The 18,482-nt window shown below is 54.0% G+C and overlaps 1 protein-coding gene across 1 annotated transcript in view; it reads left to right on the forward strand.

Moving 5' to 3' along the window:
* Positions 1-18,482, forward strand: part of ARID3B (AT-rich interaction domain 3B) — a 53,269-nt gene extending 34,787 nt beyond the window's left edge. The window contains exons 4-8 of the mRNA XM_064157262.1: positions 6,116-6,299; positions 8,554-8,816; positions 11,660-11,917; positions 16,528-16,623; positions 18,141-18,482. Coding sequence (XP_064013332.1) covers positions 6,116-6,299; positions 8,554-8,816; positions 11,660-11,917; positions 16,528-16,623; positions 18,141-18,301 — 962 coding nt within the window. The 3' untranslated portion in view covers positions 18,302-18,482. The remainder of the gene's footprint in view (positions 1-6,115; positions 6,300-8,553; positions 8,817-11,659; positions 11,918-16,527; positions 16,624-18,140) is intronic.

The following is an 18,482-nucleotide window of genomic DNA, read 5'->3' on the forward strand; positions in this document are numbered from 1 at the left end:
TCTGCTGAGAGCCCACCTGGAGTGCTGCATCCAGCTCTGGAGCCCCTGGGCCAAGAGGGCTGTGGAGATGCTGGAGAGTGTCCAGAGCAGGGCCAGGAGGATGCTGAGAGGCTGCAGCAGCTCTGCTGTGAGCACAGCCTGAAAGAATTGGGGCTGTGCAGGCTGGAGCAGAGGAGGCTCCCAGGGGACCTTCTTGTGGCCTTCCAGGATCTGAAGGGGGCTCCAAAAAAGCTGGGGAGGGACTTTTGAGGCTGTGAGGGAGTGTCAGGAGTGGGGGGAATGGAGCAAAGGTGGAGGTGGGGAGAGTGAGGCTGGAGGGGAGGAGGAAGTTGTTGAGCAGGAGAGTGGTGAGAGGCTGGAATGGGTTGCCCAGGGAGGGGGTTGAGGCCCCATGGCTGGAGGTGTTTGAGGCCAGGCTGGCTGAGGCTGTGTGCAGCCTGCTCTAGGGTAGGGTGTCCCTGGGCATGGCAGGGGGGTTGGCACTGCCTGCTCCTTGTGCTCCCTTCCTGCCCTGCCTGATTCTGTGATTCTGTGAATGGAAAGGCTGAGCCCTAGCACTGAGTGAGTGAATCATAGAATCAAGCAGGTTGGAAGAGAGCTCCAAGCTCAGCCAGCCCAACCTATCCCCCAGCCCTATCCAGTGAACTAGACCATGGCACTAAGTGCCCCAGCCAGGCTTGGCTTCAACACCTCCAGCCACAGCCACTCCACCACCTCCCTGGGCAGCCCATTCCAATGCCAATCACTCTCTCTGCCAGGAACTTCCTCCTCACATCCAGCCTGTACTTCCCCTGGCACAACTTGAGACTGTGTCCCCCCAAGTGCCCCTCTGCCCAGCTCCTGATTCCTTGCCAGTAGATGTAAAAGGTCATTCAGGAATGAGATGAGTTCACAGCTTCCTCAAGCCCCTTCTTAAACAGCTCTTGAAGGAGGAAAATGAAACAGTTGCTCCTCTGCACAGGACACATAAGGGACATTCAAGCCCATGTAAGCCCTTCAGGCTTCCCTTACGTCTGCCTGGAACACAAGAGGCTTTTGATGGGGGTGCAGCAGCTTGGCAGAGGAGGGGCTGCTGATTTCCCTTGGAGGACAGAGATGTTTATAGCTCCAGTCAGGCTTCCTCCAGGGAAACTCTTTATTCCAGCAGTCTGAGTTGTAACTGCAGCTGCCTTTCACAGAGTCACGGAGCATTAAGAGGCTGGAAGGGACCTCCAGAGCTCATCCAGTCCACCCTCCCCCTGCCAAAAGCAGGATCATCTAGGGTAGTCCACCCAGGAATGCATCCAGGTGGGTTTTGAAGGTCTGCAGAGAAGGAGACTCCACCAATTCTCTGAGCAGCCAGCTCCAGGGCTCTGTAAAGAAGTTTCTTCTCATGTTGAGGTTCCTTGTTGTTCCTTGTCTTCTTACTGTGCACCACCAAAAAGAGCTTGGCCCCATTCACTCGGCACCCACCCCTCAGATATGTGATCAGATCCCCTCTCTGCCTTCTCTTCTCCAGGCTAAACAGCCCCAGGGCTCTCAGTCTCTCTCCATATGGGCAATGCTCAAATCCTCTAAGCATCCTCGTGGCTCTCCACTGGGCTCTCTCCAGCATTTCCTTGTCTCTCCTGAACTGGGGACCCCCAAACTGGACACAGTATTCCAAGTGTGGTCTCACCAGGGCAGAGCAGAGGGGCAGAAGAACCTCCCTAGCCCTGCTGGCCACATTTTTCTTGATGCACTCCAGGCTACCCTTGGCTCTTTTGCCCACATTGCTGTCCCATGCAGAACCTGCAGCACTCCTGGTGGGCTCAATCCTCCCTTGCTCTTGCAAACCTGTGCTCAGAAACAGCTCTGCTTTAACTAATGACTGTGTTTGTGTGCTGCCTATGTTGTTCTCTATCTATGCAGCCCTGTCTGGCACACCCAGACACCAGAAGCTTCATAGCAGTAAAATAACCAGGAGCAAAGAAGTGCTGTGGAGGAAGGCCACAGTTGTCTGCTGCAGGCTGTGAGCTGATTCTTCTTCTTCTGCTCGCCCTAGAGTTGGTCTGGCTGAGGTCTCCCATGCTCATCATGGAAACAGGCTCCCTTGTGGCTTCCTCTTTGGCTGCTTCCTTGCAGGAACAGCCCGTGCTTAGATAGCTGGGGTTGTAGTGAAAGGAAGAAGAGTTGTAGAGCAAGAGGAGGAGGAGGAGGAGGAGGAGGCAGCTGGGCTCTGGAGTTGGGCAAGGCTTCCGGCTCTTTGCACGCACAGCCCTTGCGCCATCGCTGCGAGCCGGCAGAGCAGAGAGCCTTCAAAGTACAGTAAAATGAGTTTGCCATCAAAAGGCAACAAGTCTGATGCTGTGCCCCTGGCTGCTGACCTTTCCCTCTGGAGTTCTCCCCTCTGACCTCCAGATCATTAATCTCCAGGCTGCCAGATGACAGTAATCCATCACGGCCCCTGACAAGCCTCGCAGCCGCCTGTGAAAGGATCCGCTGGCCTTCAGCATCCACCCATCCCATGATACTCGTTTTGCAGCCTTTCCTGTTGCAGGGCTGGGGTGGGAGGGGTGAGGGGGTGTGGGTGTTCCAATAAAGACTTTATCACCTTCTCCTTTCCCCAGCCAGGGGCTGAGGTGGGGGGAGGAGAGGGCTCTGGGAGTTGCCTTTCCCCCGCTTCCCAGCTCAGAGCTTATGAAACAGAGCCTTGGGCTCACTGTGCTTTTGTGGACAGTTGATTTATCAGCTCCAAAGCCCAAATCATTTTCTGAGGTTTATGGCTCTGGAGAAAACGTGGAGAGGAAAATGAGCATCTCCATGCTCAGCTGGGAGAGAAGGATGGAAGTTTCTTTGGCCCTGCTGTGAAGTTTCTCATCGTTTTATTGGGGAGGGGGAGAACAAGGCTGGATGATCTTGGAGGTCTCTTTCAACCTGGTTGATTCTGTGAAGGTTTGAGCTTGGTTTATAAAGCTCATTAAATTTCAGGGCCCTTTGGTCTGTGGGTTAAAAGCAAACTTGAGGAAGGGAAGGTGTCAAAGGGGTGGTGAGATGAGGAGGGGAGGTCAGAGCTGGTGGCTGTTTCTGCTCCAGCTAGGAACAGGCGCTCTGGAGGTACCTCTAAGCCTTTCTTTCCCTCTGGTGTCCCTTTCAAAGGAGGGTTTGGGTGAAGAGACTTCACCTTTCCAAGCTCTGAGATGGGAGACTCTAGAGAAGATTAAAACCATCTCTAGGACTGATAAATGGTGTTTAAAAACAGATAGATTTTTTTTCCTGCCTTGGCCCTGTATTTAGCAGCTTCTTTGCCTGAGGAGCCTTACCCATCAGCCTTACCCTTTCACTCTCCATCTGGTCACTGGCCAAGGACTGCTGGATGAAAGCCCCTTCTGGGCAAGTTAATGCTATTCCCTTAAATTGGATTGGGGAAAAGTGGGTGCTGGAGGAGTAGGGGGAAGGGGAGAGCTTGATCCTGCCCCAGGGGAGCAAACACTTTGCTGGCATCTTGACACCACTTGGGACATCTCAACTCTCTTAGCTGCTGAAATGTTGAACTGTTAATGAAGGAGCAATTTTGGGGCTGGGGAGAGACAATAAAGCACCTCTGGCTCTTGCTAGAAAGCTCAGAAAGAAATCTTTGCCTGTGTTCAGCTGGAGTGGGCAGGGTGGGACTCTGCTCGCTGCGGCTCAGCTGATGGATGATAACTTCAGGCCGGTAACATGATCGCTGCCAGCCCTCTCTGCGTGGCTGCAGTGACGCCTTTGGTGTGCTCCTCTTCGTCTCAGCAACAGCACACCCAGACAAAATGGTGGCTGAGGAGAAGCTGGAGCAAAGTTGAGCCTTGCCTTTTGACACAGAGCTGGGGAGGAAGGATCACCAGCCCCAAGCTGTGAGGTGGCTGGATGGGGACAGTCGGGACCGTGTGGCGCATCTAAATCCTTTGGGAAGGTCTCTCTCTGCTCTATGGAAAAGCAGGAAGAGAATCTGCTGCAGTTTGGGAAGTGACTTCTTTGTGGGCTTTTGTGGGCAAGGAAGGGGTTGTTTAGACAGGGCAAAGAGAAAAGGATGTGGTAGATGTAAAATGCCTGCTCAGGTTGCTCTTTTTCTTCCAGCTGAAGAGTTGGGAGCTTGGTGAAATCAAAGGGCAACACTTTTAAAGCCAAAAAAAACCCAGTTTGGCTGCTTTTATTTCTTTTCCATCCAGCATCTCATTAACCTTAGAAGTGGGAAGGGAATTGCTACCATGAACTAATACATAACAGAAGAGAAAAAGAGAGTGTGGGGTGGGGGTGGGGGAATTACACTTAGATGTATAATGAGGATGTCTGCAGAGCTGAGCCCAGCTCCTTTTCAGCCAGCAGAATAAACCCCGTTTATAAGGGCCATAAACTGCTCTGCTTCGGGGCATTAGACGAGTGGTTGGCTGATGAGCTGTGGCAGAAGCCTCCCCTGTGGGTTGGGAATCCCATAATTGTCCATTACAGCACTTGGAAGGCTTTCCTGGAAAGGCTGGAGCTGAGCTGAGCCTTGTGGGAGGCAGGATACTGACCTCGGGTGGATGCCTCTTTGATCCAGGAGAGTGTTTCCTCTGCAGAATAAAGGCTTGGCCACATCAGCATTCTTGTGACCCTCCTCTTCTCCTCACCTAAACCTCCTCAGTTTGACCTTTTTCAACCCCTGGCTGCTTTGTCACCTTAAGGTGCTGCAGCATCAGGATTTTTCTTGCCTCTCTTAATCCACAGAATCATAGAAATGGTTGAGGTTGGAAGAGGGACCCCAAGGATCATCCAGTTCCAACCCCCTGCCATAGGCAGGGACACCTCTCACTAGAAGAGGTTTCCCTGTCCTCATGAGGCCAGAGCAGGACCTTTAGGAGCAAGTTCTGCACCATGAGGGTAGTGGAACACTGGGACAGGTTGCTCAGGAGGTGGTTGAGGCCTCATCCCTGGAGATAGTCAAAGTTGGCCACATCAGCATTCTTGTGCCACTCTTCTCCTCACCTAAACCTCCTTAGTTGGACCTTTTTCACCCCCTGGCTGCTTTGTCACTTTAAGGTGCTGCAACATCGGGCTACAAATCAGATTTTTCTTGCCTCTCTTAATCCACAGAATCATAGAAATGGTTGAGGTTGGAAGGGACCTCAAAGGATCATCCAGTTCCAACCCCCTGCCATAGGCAGGGACACCTCTCACTAGAAGAGGTTTCCTTGTCCTCATGAGGCCAGAGCAGGACCTTTAGGAGCAAGTTCTGCACCAGGAGGGTAGTGGAACACTGGGACAGGTTGTTCAGGGAGGTGGTTGAGACCTCATCCCTGGAGATATTCAAGGTGAGGCTCAAAAGGGCTTTGGACAACCTGATCTGGTTGAGGATCTGCTGACTGCAGAGGGGATTGGACTGGATGAGCTTTGGAGGTCTCTTCAACCCAGCCCATCCTATGATTCTTGGTTGGGGCTCCAAGGAGTTTGGGCTCAGCATTACTCTCCTACCACATAACTTGCTCTGGCACCTGGATTGTGATTGCCACCGAGGTCCCCACCTGTGTCATCTCTGCAAGCACATTCAGGGCAAAGGAGTGGGAGTATGAAAATGCTTTGGAAGAGCAGAAGCTGGAGCAGAGCTTCACCTAAGTGCTTGTGAGGGAGGGTGGAAGTACATGTACGTGGGGGAGGGAGATGCCTTCAAGTGTCACTTGCCTTTTTCCTGCTGCACTATGGGAACAGCAGAGTTCCCAAGCAAGCCTTGAGGAGTGAGGGAGTTGGATCCCAGCCCCCTCACCTCTAGCTGGAGCCTTTCCTGAACACAGGCAGTGCAGGTTTTGCATCTGAGGTGGCCCTGAGAGCTGAGAAACAAAGATCATTCCTCAGTGCTGCTCCTTCACCTCGAGGACTGAATGGTCCCAACTGCCCCTCTTTATTTGAGCAGCTGCTCTTTGCTGCAGGTTCTTATTTGTCTGCTAATTGCTTTTGCCCACAGGAAGGGACTCCTGCTGGAGAAAACCTGCCATCTAGCTACACTTCCCTGGCTCAAGTCAGGCTACAAATGGAGTTGCCTGAATTCCCTGTTAGGAAGAAGATTGCTGGTCACAACCTGCTGCTTTTCTCAGCCTCCTTTTCTCCCTGACTCCCAAGTTTCTTTCCCTGTGCTGTTTCCCTGCAGGAACTCCCATCAATAGGATCCCCATCATGGCAAAGCAGATCCTGGATCTCTACATGCTCTACAAGCTGGTGACTGAGAAAGGAGGGCTGGTAGAAATCATCAACAAGAAGATCTGGCGAGAGATCACCAAAGGCCTTAACCTGCCCACGTCCATCACCAGCGCCGCCTTCACGCTTCGAACCCAGTGAGCACAGCTGGGCTGGGAGCAGTCCCAGCACCACCACTGCAGCCCTCCCTCTGCTCTGCTCTGCTCCTTTCTCTAGGAAAAGGCATGGGGCTGATGGAGTGAATCCAGAGGAGAGCCACAGAAGTAGTCAAGGGGGTGGAGTACGTTTGCTGCATAGAGCTGGGCGTGCTCAGCCCGGAGATGAGGAGGGATTAAAGGGAAGGCAAAGGAAAAGAGACCTCATTCTGCTGGTCCCAGCATGAGGAGGACAGCAAAGTGGGGTTCATAGGTTGTCATGATGATCAGAAGGATGGAGAATCTCCCTTATGGGGACAGGCTGAGAGAGCTTGGAGAAAAGGAGGAGGACTGCTTAGAGCAGTCTTGCTCCAGGAGAGCTGGGGAGGGACTCTTGACAAGGACTTGCAGTGGCAGGACAAGGGGCAATGGCTTTGAGCTAGAAGAGGGGAGATTGAGACTGGAGATTAGGAAGAAATGCTTGGCAGTGAGGGTGGGGAGACTCTGGAATAGGTTGCCCAGGGAGATTGTGGATGCCCCCTCCCTGAAGGTGTTGAAGGCCAGGTTGGATGAGGCCTTGAACAACCTGGGCTGGAGGAAGGTGTCTCTGCCTATGGCAGGGGACTTGGAACTGGCTGATCTTTAAGGTCCCTTCCAACCCAAACCATTCTCTGCTGCAGGGGTTTGTCACAGGCCTCCTACAAACAGATAGGAGCAGCTTCACATTCATAAACCCTGGTCCAGCCACCCTGGTATCTGTTAGAAGCACAACACAGCAGGGCACCACCAATCTGAGAGGTTCCTGATATTAACTGATGATCTTCACAGGATCTCAGCCTGAAACTCTTCCAGATCTGCAGAGGACCTCAGCCTAAGTGTAATGCTTGTTATTGTAGCCTCTAATTTCGTGTCCTGTTGAGAAGTTTGAACACAGAAGGTTTCAATTCAACATGAGGAAACCTTCTTTACAGTGAGGGTGCCAGAGCCTTGGGGCAGGCTGCCCAGAGAGGTTGTGGAGTCTACTTCTGTGGAGGCTTTCCAAGCCCACCTGGCTGCATTCCTGTGCAGACTACCCTGGGTGATGCTGCTTTGGCAGAGAGGTTGGACTGGATGAGCTCTGGAGGTCCCTTCCAACCTCTAACATTCTGTTATTCACCAGCAGCACTGTGCAAAAAAGCCTTAATCTTGCTGGGCAGAGCACCTAGCTCAGCACTGACTGCAGTGACAGCACCAGGAGACTATTCTGGGACAGCTGAACCTTCTGTCACCCTTTCTCACCATCCCTGAAGCTCCTCTATTGTCCACTCCTTGACTCCATGTCCATGCACCTCTCCAGTTCTTCACTGCTGCACATCTGCCTCCCCAGCAGTGGAACAGATCAACACAGCAGCAGTGGAGTTTTGCTTGCTGGTGAAGCTTGGTGCACTTTGGCTTCCAGACTAAATGGGTCTGCAATGACAGAATCACAGGGCCAGGTTTGGGCGGAAACGACCTTTAAGATCACTGAGTGAAATCATTCCTTAGCCCTGCCAAGGTTGGGGTTAGACCATGGCCCTCAGCACCACACCTCTGAAACCTCTCCAGGCATGGGGATTCAGTCACCTCCCTGGGCAGCCTGTGCCAGAGGTTGAGAAGCCTTTCATGGAATCACAGGATCAGGTTTGGGTGGAAAAGACCTTTAAGATCACTGAGTGAAATTATTCCTTAACCCTGCCAAGGCTGATGCTAACCCATGGCCCTCAGCACCACACCTCTGAAACACCTCCAGGGATGGGGATTCTCCCTGGGCAGCCTGTGCCAGAGTTTCAGAAGCCTTTCATAGAGTCACAGGATCAGGTTTGGATGGAAAAGTCTACCCTGGGTGATCCTGCTTTAGCAGGGGAGTTGAAACTGGATGAACCAGGTTGGGGTCAGTCTCTTCTGCCAGGCAAGCAGCAATAGAGCAAGGGGACACAGCCTCAAGCTGTGCCAGGGCAGGTCTAGGCTGGATGTTAGGAGGAAGTTCCTGGCAGAGAGAGTGATTGGCACTGGAATGGGCTGCCCAGGGAGGTGGTGGAGTGGCTGTGGCTGGAGGTGTTGAAACCAAGCCTGACTGGGGCACTTGGTGCCATGGTCTGGTTGGTTGGGCAGGGCTGGGTGCTAGGTTGGGCTGGCTGAGCTTGGAGCTCTCTTCCAACCTGCTTGACTCTGTGACCTCTGATAACTCTGTGATTCTGTGACCCCTGCCTGAGCTGCCCTGTGCTCTGCTCTCCCCCAGGTACATGAAGTACTTGTACGCCTATGAGTGTGAGAAGAAGTCCCTCAGCTCTCCTGCCGAGCTGCAGGCTGCGATCGATGGCAACCGGCGGGAGGGCAGGAGGCCCAGCTACAGCTCCTCTCTCTTTAGCTACTCCCCCACCACCACTGGACCTCCTTCCCTCCTCTCTCCCCCAAAGATCCGCTTCCCCATCATTGGCGTCGCACCAGGCAGTGGCACCAGCAGTCCTCGGGTGTCTCCAGCGGCAGCAGCCGTCAGGAAAGGTCAGCAGCAGCTGCTGCTGCTGGCAGCAGAAAGGCTTGGCTGGGTTAAAAGGCTTGGTTAAGTTAAAAGGGTTGGCTGGGTTAAAAGGGTTGGCTGGGTTAAAAGGGTTGGTTGAGTTAAAAGGGTTGGCTGGGTTAACAGGGTTGGCTGGGTTAAAAGAGTTGGCTGGGTTAAAAGGGTTGGTTGAGTTAAAAGGATTGGCTGGGTTAAAAGGGTTGGTTGAGTTAAAAGGGTTGGCTGGGTTAAAAGGGTTGGTTGAGTTAAAAGGGTTGGCTGGGTTAACAGGGTTGGCTGGGTTAAAAGAGTTGGCTGGGTTAAAAGGGTTGGTTGAGTTAAAAGGCTTGGCTGGGTTAAAAGGGTTGGTTGAGTTAAAAGGCTTGGCTGGGTTAACAGGGTTGGGTGGGTTAAAAGAGTTGGCTGGGTTAAAAGGGTTGGCTGGGTTAAAAGGGTTGGTTGAGTTAAAAGGCTTGGCTGGGTTAACAGGGTTGGGTGGGTTAAAAAAGTTGGCTGGGTTAAAAGGGTTGGTTGAGTTAAAAGGGTTGGCTGGGTTAAAAGGGTTGGTTGAGTTAAAAGGCTTGACTGGGTTAACAGGGTTGGGTGGGTTAAAAAAGTTGGCTGGGTTAAAAGGGTTGGTTGAGTTAAAAGGGTTGGCTGGGTTAAAAGGGTTGGTTGAGTTAAAAGGCTTGGCTGGGTTAACAGGGTTGGGTGGGTTAAAAGAGTTGGCTGGGTTAAAAGGGTTGGCTGGGTTAAAAGGGTTGGTTGAGTTAAAAGGCTTGGCTGGGTTAACAGGGTTGGGTGGGTTAAAAGAGTTGGCTGGGTTAAAAGGGTTGGTTGAGTTAAAAGGGTTGGCTGGGTTAAAAGGGTTGGTTGAGTTAAAAGGCTTGGCTGGGTTAACAGGGTTGGGTGGGTTAAAAGAGTTGGCTGGGTTAAAAGGGTTGGCTGGGTTAAAAGGGTTGGTTGAGTTAAAAGGCTTGGCTGGGTTAACAGGGTTGGGTGGGTTAAAAAAGTTGGCTGGGTTAAAAGGGTTGGTTGAGTTAAAAGGCTTGACTGGGTTAACAGGGTTGGGTGGGTTAAAAAAGTTGGCTGGGTTAAAAGGGTTGGTTGAGTTAAAAGGGTTGGCTGGGTTAAAAGGGTTGGTTGAGTTAAAAGGCTTGGCTGGGTTAACAGGGTTGGGTGGGTTAAAAGAGTTGGCTGGGTTAAAAGGGTTGGCTGGGTTAAAAGGGTTGGTTGAGTTAAAAGGCTTGGCTGGGTTAACAGGGTTGGGTGGGTTAAAAGAGTTGGCTGGGTTAAAAGGGTTGGTTGAGTTAAAAGGGTTGGCTGGGTTAAAAGGGTTGGTTGAGTTAAAAGGCTTGGCTGGGTTAACAGGGTTGGGTGGGTTAAAAGAGTTGGCTGGGTTAAAAGGGTTGGTTGAGTTAAAAGGCTTGGCTGGGTTAAAAGGGTTGGTTGAGTTAAAAGGCTTGGCTGGGTTAACAGGGTTGGGTGGGTTAAAAGAGTTGGCTGGGTTAAAAGGGTTGGCTGGGTTAAAAGGGTTGGTTGAGTTAAAAGGCTTGGCTGGGTTAACAGGGTTGGGTGGGTTAAAAGAGTTGGCTGGGTTAAAAGGGTTGGTTGAGTTAAAAGGGTTGGCTGGGTTAAAACAGTTGGGTTAAAAGGGGTGGGTTAAAAGGCTTGGCTGGGTTAAAAGGGTTGGTTGAGTTAAAAGGTTGGCTGGGTTAATAGGGGTGGGTTAAAAGGGTTGGCTGGGTTAAAAGGGTTGGTTGAGTTAAAAGGTTGGCTGGGTTAATAGGGTTGGCTGGGTTAAAAGAGTTGGTTGGGTTAAAAGGGGTGGGTTAAAAGGCTTGGCTTGGTTAATAGGGGTGGGTTAAAAGGCTTGGCTGGGTTAAAAGGGTTGGCTGAGTTAAAAGGGTTGGTTGAGTTAAAACAGTTGGCTGGGTTAATAGGGGTGGGTTAAAAGGGTTGGCTGGGTTAAAAGGGTTGCAAGAAGTTTCCCAGGGAGGTGATGTAGTCCCCAGCCCCTGGAGGTGTGCAGGAAAGGTGTGGATGTGACGCTTCAGGACATGGTGTAGTGGGCATGGGGGTGCTGGTCTGATGGTTGGACTCTGATCTTGGAGGTCTCTTCCAACCAGAAGGATTCTCTGATTGTGAGAGGAGATGCAGGCACTGAAACACAGCTCTTGACCCCATTTGTCCACCCAGGCTGCTGGGTTGGACCAGGGAGGAATGGGGCTTGGCTTAGAATCATAGAATCAATCAGGTTGGAAGAGAGCTCCAAGCTCATCCAGTCCAACCTAGCACCCAGCCCTATCCAGTCAACCAGACCATGGCACCAAGTGCCTCATCCAGGCTTTGCTTGAACACCTCCAGGGACGGTGCCTCCACCACCTCCCTGGGCAGCCCATAACTCTTCTCTGTTGTGGAAGAGACTGGTCTGGGACTTGATCATCTTCCCTATGGAGTGAGCCTGAGAGCCCTGGGGCTGCTTAGTTTGGAGAAGAGAAGGCTGAGAGGGGATCTGATCAGTGTGTATCAGTAGCTGAGGGGTGGGGGTCAAGTGGAGGGGGTCAGCAGCAATAAGCAACAGGACAGCAGTCAGGAGCAATGGATGCAAACTGGAGCAGAGAAGGTTTCAGCTCAACAGGAAGAGAAACTTCTTTAGAGTGAGGGTGCCAGAGCCCTGGAGCAGGCTGCCCAGAGGGGTTGTGGAGTCTCCTTCTCTGGAGCCTTTCCAACCCCCACCTGGCTGCATCCCCGTGTGGACTCCCCTGGTACTTGGCAGGGAGGTTGGAGTGGATGAGCTCTGCAGGTCCCTTCCAACCTCTCGCCTTCTGCGGCGCTGTGGTTCTAGGTGACAGTGTGCCCTTGACTGTGTCCATGCCAAACCGTATCGCCGTGCCAGTGACCTTGGCTAGCCAGCAGGCCTCTGTGGCAGCAAGAACAGCCACCCTGGAGCAGCTGAGGGAGAGGCTGGAGGCTGGAGAGCCTCCGGAGAAGAAGGTGTCGCGGATGACGGAGGAGGAGCAGCGACTCGTCCAGCAGGCTCTGCAGCGCAACCTCTTCAGCATGGCGAGGCAGATCCCCATGAAGATCAAAATCAATGGCAAGGGTAAGCAGCAGCACCTGGAGGGGCACAGAACTGCTCCTGCTCTAGGATTTCAAACATCTCCAGGCACAGCCTTGGAAAGAAGTGGCAGGGAGCTGCCCAGTAAAAGGAGCTGGGGGTGTTGGTGCTCAGCTGGATGAAGATGAGCCAGCTCACGCTCAGCTGGCCCAAAAGGCCACCAGCATCCTGGCTTGGATCAGCAATTAGTGTGGCCAGCAGAACCAGGGCAGAGATTGCCCCCTGTGCTCAGCACTGGTGAGGCCACATCTTGAGTATTAGGTTCAGTTTTGAGGCACTCCAAGAAGGGCATTGAGGGGCTGGAACAGGTCCAGAGAAGGGCACCAAAGCTGGGGAAGGGTCTGGTGGTCAGGACTGGGGAGGAGCAGCTGAGGGAACTGAGGTTGGTCAGCCTGGAGGAAAAGAGGCTGAGAGCTTCTGGCTCTCTGCAGCACTTTGAAAGGAGATTGGAGCCAGGGAGGAGCTGATCTCCTCTCCCAGGTAGTGAGAGGAAACAACTTTAGGTTGCCCCAGGGGAGGTTTAAGAAGTTGGACATGAGAAAATAATTCTTCCTGGAAGGCTTCCCAAAGACTGGAACAGGCTGCCCAGGGAAGTGGTTGAATCCCCATCCCTGCAGGTGATTCAGAGACAGAGTTGTGGTGCTGAGGGCCATGGTTTAGCCCCAGCCTTGGCAGAGTTAGGGAATGGTTGGACTCTGTGATCTTAAAAGGCCTTTTCCAACCAAAACTGTACTTCCTGGGGCTGGATTTTATTCTTGTTGATGCTTAATCCAGCCTGGATTCATAGAATCACAGAATCAAGCAGGTTGGAAGAGACCTCCCAGCTCATCCAGTCCAACCTAGCACCCAGCCCTGGCCAATCATTTAGACCATGGCACTGAATGTCTCATCCAGTCTTTCTGCCTGGCCCTCTCCCAGTTATCACCTGCTGCACCCTTCAGCCTGCTTCAGCCTAGCCAAAAGCAGCCCTGTCACTGAGATGTCTCTTGGAAGGGGGTCTCATCATGTGCCAGCTGCTCAGCTTCCCCCCCTTGCCCTGCTCTCCTCTCAGCCTCAGCCCAGCACTGTGCTGCAGGGAATGATTTTCTGTCCTCTCCTGGCCAGGAAGCCTTTTAATTGATTGTGGAGCTAACAGCTTTTTTCATTCAGAGAGCAGACTTCAGGGGAGAGATGCTCAGCACTTAGGAATCCTCTCTCAGGTGTGATGAGGAGGCCACACAAAGAGCCAGCCCTGGGCTTTTAAGCATGTCAGATGATTTGTACCAACATCTGCTGCAGCCTCCTCTCCCTCCCAGCTAAAGAACTCCCTGCAAGGCTGGGTGAGAAGGTCAGGTCTGAGCAGCACTCATGGCCTGGGAGATGCACTCCTGAAGTGCTTTGTACAGGGGGAGTCACTCTGGGAAGGTCACTTTGTCACAATCAATACTCTGAGGTGATGGCTCCTAAAGCTGGTGGAGTGCTCTGGCTCCTTTAGCTGTCCTTTAGCACAGAATCACAGAAGGTCAGGGGCTGGAAGGGACCTCCAAAGCTCATCCAGTCCAACCCCTCTGCAGGGCAGGATCACCCAGAGCAGATCACACAGCAGCACATCCAGGCAGGCTTTGAGTATCTCCAGAGTGGGAGAGTCCACAACCCCCCTGGGCAGCCTGTGCCAGGCTTCTGTCACCCTCACAGGCTAAAAACTCCTCCTCATGTTCCCATGGAACTTCCTATACCTCAACTTCCCCTCCTTGCCCCTTGTCCAACAGTGAAGCCTCAGAAAGTTTCAGTCCCAACAGATGCTTTCTCCAAACCTTTTGATCCCTTAGAATTGAAGATCTTGGACCCCCACTATGAATTGCCCACTTGGATGTAGGCACAAGGCCAGGCAAGTTTGGCACAGCTTAGAAAGTGAGGGAAGAGCTGTTCCTGAGGTCTTTGCTACTCTTCACTGCTTCCTCAAGATGAGACTTGGAGGTTAAGTTAGATGTTAGGAAGCACTTCCTCATAGGATGGGTGATTAGGCACTGGGATGGGCTGTCCAGGCAGGTGGTGGAGTCACCATCCCTAGAGGTCTTTAAGAAGAGAAGTGATGTGGCATTTGGTGGCATGGTTTGGATGATGTCATGGTGTTAGGTCACAAGCTGGACTTGATGATCTCAGAGGTCTTTTCCAGCCTCACTGATTCTGTGCTATTCTTTCCAAGGGAGAGTGGGGAGGCACTGGAAGGTTGCCCAGGGAGGTTGTGGATCACAGGCTCACAGGGTGGTAGGGGTTGGAAGGGACCCGAGGAGATCATCCAGTTCAACCCCCCTGCCAGAGCAGGGCAATCCTATCTGAGAGAGATCACAGAGGAGCACATCCAGACAGGCCTGGAAAGGCTCCACACAAGGAGACTCCACAGCCTCCCTGGGCAGCCTGTGCCAGGGCTCTGGGACCCTTCCAGGCAAGAAGTTCCTCCTTGTGTTGAGGCAGAGCCTCTTTTGGTACAGCTTCCATCCATTGCTGCTTGTCCTATCCCAGGGAGCAGTGAGCAGAGCCTGTCCCCCCCTCCTGACAGCCCTCAGATACTTATAAACATTGATCAAATCCCCTCTCAGTCTTCTCTTCTCCAGACTAAACAGCCCCAGGGCCCTCAGCCTCTCCTCATCAGGCAGTGCCCTCCAGCCCCCTTATCATCCTCCCAGCCCTCTGCTGGACCCTCTCCAGCAGATCCCTGTCCCTCTGCAACTGGGGAGCCCAAAACTGAAGGCAGTGCTCAAGATGAGGTCTCAGCAGGGCATAGTAGATAGGGAGGAGAACCTCCCTTGATCTGCTCTCTCCCTGGAGATGGTCAAGGCCTTGAGCAATCTCATCTCGTGGGAGGTGTCCCCATGGCAGGGGCGTTGGAACTAGATGATCTTTAAGGTCCATTCCAACTCAAACCTGGCCTTGAACACCTCCAGGGAAGGGGCATCCACAGCTTCTCTGGGTGACCTGTGGTCTAGTTGATTGCATAGGGCAGGGTGCTAGCTTGGACTGGCTGAGCTTGGAGGTCTCTTCCCACCTGCTTGATTCTCTGATTCTATTCCAGTGTTTCATCACCCTCACTGGAAAGAATGTTGTAGGGGTTGCTCAGGTTGGAGATTATCCAGGAGAGCTGAAGCCCTGCCGGGCCCTGAAGCCCCCAGAGCTGCCTCTGGTGGCTGAGGGCACAGAACAAACAGCAGGTTGCAAACGAGCAGGGTGCTGCTGGATCGGATCCCTGACGCCGTGGCTTGTCCCCTCCCTCCAGTGGCCGCCGGAGCTGCTGCAGCCTGAGCCTTGCTTCTGGAGAGCCTGACAAGCCTCAGCTGAGGGCTAGGGGTGGAAACACAGCCCCGGGGAGCTCATCAGGGGCCTTGCCTGGGTGCTGGCCAGAGAATTCACCTGGCCCTCCGGTCTGTGAGCTGGGGAGGGAGCTGCAAAGCCAGCAGGCTCCCAGGCTTCTTGTCACACTGAGACAGTGAAACACTCCAGGAGCTTCAGACTGGAGCTGGGGGCAGCTCTGCAGCATCCTTGGGATGGAGCTGGGGTCAGCTCTGCAGCATCCTTTGGCTGGGGCTGGGGTCACCTCTGCAGCATCCTTTGGCTGGAGCTGGGGGGCAGCTCTGCAGCATCCTTGGGCTGGAGCTGGGGGGCAGCTCTGCAGCATCCTTTGGCTGGGGCTGGGGTCACCTCTGCAGCATCCTTGGGCTGGAGCTGGGAGCAGCTCTGCAGCATCCTTGGGCTGGAGCTGGGGTCAGCTCTGCAGCATCCTTGGGCTGAGGCTGGGGTCACCTCTGCAGCATCCTTTGGCTGGGGCTGGGGTCAGCTCTGCAGCATCCTTGGGCTGGAGCTGGGAGCAGCTCTGCAGCATCCTTTGGCTGGGGCTGGGGTCAGCTCTGCAGCATCCTTTGGCTGGGGCTGGGGTCAGCTCTGCAGCATCCTTGGGCTGGAGCTGGGGGCAGTTCTGCAGCATCCGTGGGCTGAGGCTGGGGTCACCTCTGCAGCATCCTTGGGCTGGAGCTGGGAGCAGCTCTGCAGCATCCTTTGGCTGGAGCTGGGAGCAGCTCTGCAGCATCCTTGGGCTGGAGCTGGGGTCAGCTCTGCAGCATCCTTGGGCTGGAGCTGGGAGCAGCTCTGCAGCATCCTTGGGCTGGAGCTGGGAGCAGCTCTGCAGCATCCTCAGGCTGGAGCTGGGAGCAGCTCTGCAGCATCCTTGGGCTGGAGCTGGGAGCAGCTCTGCAGCATCCTTGGGCTGGAGCTGGGAGCAGCTCTGCAGCATCCTCAGGCTGGAGCTGGGAGCAGCTCTGCAGCATCCTTGGGCTGGAGCTGGGGTCAGCTCTGCAGCATCCTTGGGCTGAGGCTGGGGTCACCTCTGCAGCATCCTTGGGCTGGAGCTGGGGTCAGCTCTGCAGCATCCTTCGGCTGAGGCTGGGGGGCAGCTCTGCAGCCACCTCGTTCTGGAGCTGGGTTATATTGTGCCTGGATGGGGACGTGGTGTGGGGATTTGCAGAGCCAAGAGGGCTGTTGTGCTCCATGGGGCAGCTCTGGCCAGCACAGGCAGCAGGGCAGGGCCCCTGCTCTCTAACTCTGCTTCTCTTGTGTGCTGGCAGACGACAGAGCGGAGCCGGCGGCAGCGCTGAACGTGTCACCCAACGGCATCGGGAGCATTAACATGTCAGTGGAGATCAATGGCACCATTTATGCTGGTGAGAAAACTGCTCCCAGAGATGGGGTGGCTGTGGAGGGGAGGGGGAGAGGGTGGTTTGCTCCCAGGTCTTTTGCCAAAGCACGACAGACACTACCTGGCTGGTGTGTAAGCTCAGTGCGAGGTGGGTTTTGTTCCCAGCGTCAAGTAGTAGTAGGTGCCAGGGCTCAGTACTGGCACCAGAGCTCTTTCATCTCTTTGTCAGTGATCTGGAGAAGAGGATTGAGGTCTCATCCCTCAGTAGGTTTGTAGATGATGACACCAGGCTGGTCTGATGGAGAGTTAGGGAGGCTCTGTGGAGGGACCTGAAGAGATTGGATGGATGGGACGAGGCCAATGGGATGAGGTTCAACAAGGCCAAGGGCTGAGCCCTGCACTTGGGTCATAGCAACCCTATTAAGACTCCAGGCTTGAGGCAGAGTGGCTGGAAAGTGCCTGGCAGAGAAGGACCTGGAGATGCTGACCACAGCCAGCTGAAGATGTGCCAGAGTGTGCCCAGGTGGCCAAGAAGGCCACCAGCATCCTGGCCTGGCCAGCAGGAGCAGGGAGGAGACTGTGTCTCTGGCACTGGTGAGCCCACACCTTAAGTACTGGGTTCAGTTTTGGGGCCTACACTCCAAGGATGTTGAGGTGCTGGAGGATGTCCAGAGAAGGACAGACAGCCAAGCTGGGGAAGAAGGGTCTGGAGAACAGGGCTGCTGAGGAGAGAACTGGGGTGGTTAGGCTGGAGAAAAGGGGGCTGAAGGGAGACCTCACTGCTCTCTACAACTCCCTGAAAGGAAACTGGTTTAGGCTGGATGTTAGGAAGAAGTTCTTCACAGCAAGAGTGATTGGCATTGGGATGGGCTGCCCAGGGAGGTGGTGGGAAGTGTTTGAAAGGAGGCTGGATGAGGCACTTGGTGCCGTGGTTTAGTTAATTAGAAGGTGTTGGGTGATAGGTTGGACTGGATGAGCTCAGAAGTCTTTTCCAACCTGATTTTGGAGCAGCTCTGCTGTGAGCACAGACTGAAAAGAGTTGGAGCTGTGCAGGCTGGAGCAGAGGAGGCTCCCAGGGGACCTTCTGGTGGCCTTCCAGGGTCTGAAGGGGGCTCCAAAAAAGCTGGGGAGGGACTTTTGAGGCTGTGAGGGAGTGTCAGGAGTGGGGGGAATGGAGCAAAGGTGGAGGTGGGGAGAGTGAGGCTGGAGGGGAGGAGGAAGTTGTTGAGCAGGAGAGTGGTGAGAGGCTGGAATGGGTTGCCCAGGGAGGGGGTTGAGGCCCCATGGCTGGAGGTGTTTGAGGCCAGGCTGGCTGAGGCTGTGGTGAGGCTGCTCTAGGGTAGGGTGTCCCTGGGCATGGCAGGGGGGTTGGCACTGCCTGCTCCTTGTGCTCCCTTCCAACCCTGCCTGATTCTATGATTCTGCAGTTCTCTTGGGCTGAGATCCTTGGGGTCAAAGAGAGTTCCCTTTGCTCTGCTCCCTGCTCTTCTCAGCCACAGTGCCAGTAAAGCCTCCTCTTCCTCACTTCCCTCTGCCTTGCAGGAGTGCTCTTTGCCCAGAAGCCAGTCGTCCACCTGATTGCAGGCTCCAGCACCCAAAGCTCCTGCAGCAGCAGCAGCAGCAGCAGCTCCCACTGCTCTCCCAGCCCTACCTCATCGCGGGGAACGCCCAGCGCAGAGCCCTCCACCAGCTGGTCTCTCTGATGGGTGGGCCCAACCTGCTGTCTCCCACACTGGCCTCCAGCAGCTCATCCTCTCTGCTCTGAGCAGGAAGGAGTCGCACAGATTACCTCATCTCAAGGAAACCTGCTTTTTGGGGTTGACCAACAGCAAGATGATGATGATGATGCTGATGCTGATGCTGTAAACCTTTCCATGCCAGCGA

Source organism: Pogoniulus pusillus, chromosome 17 (genome assembly GCF_015220805.1).
Source record: "Pogoniulus pusillus isolate bPogPus1 chromosome 17, bPogPus1.pri, whole genome shotgun sequence".
NCBI lineage: Eukaryota > Metazoa > Chordata > Aves > Piciformes > Lybiidae > Pogoniulus > Pogoniulus pusillus.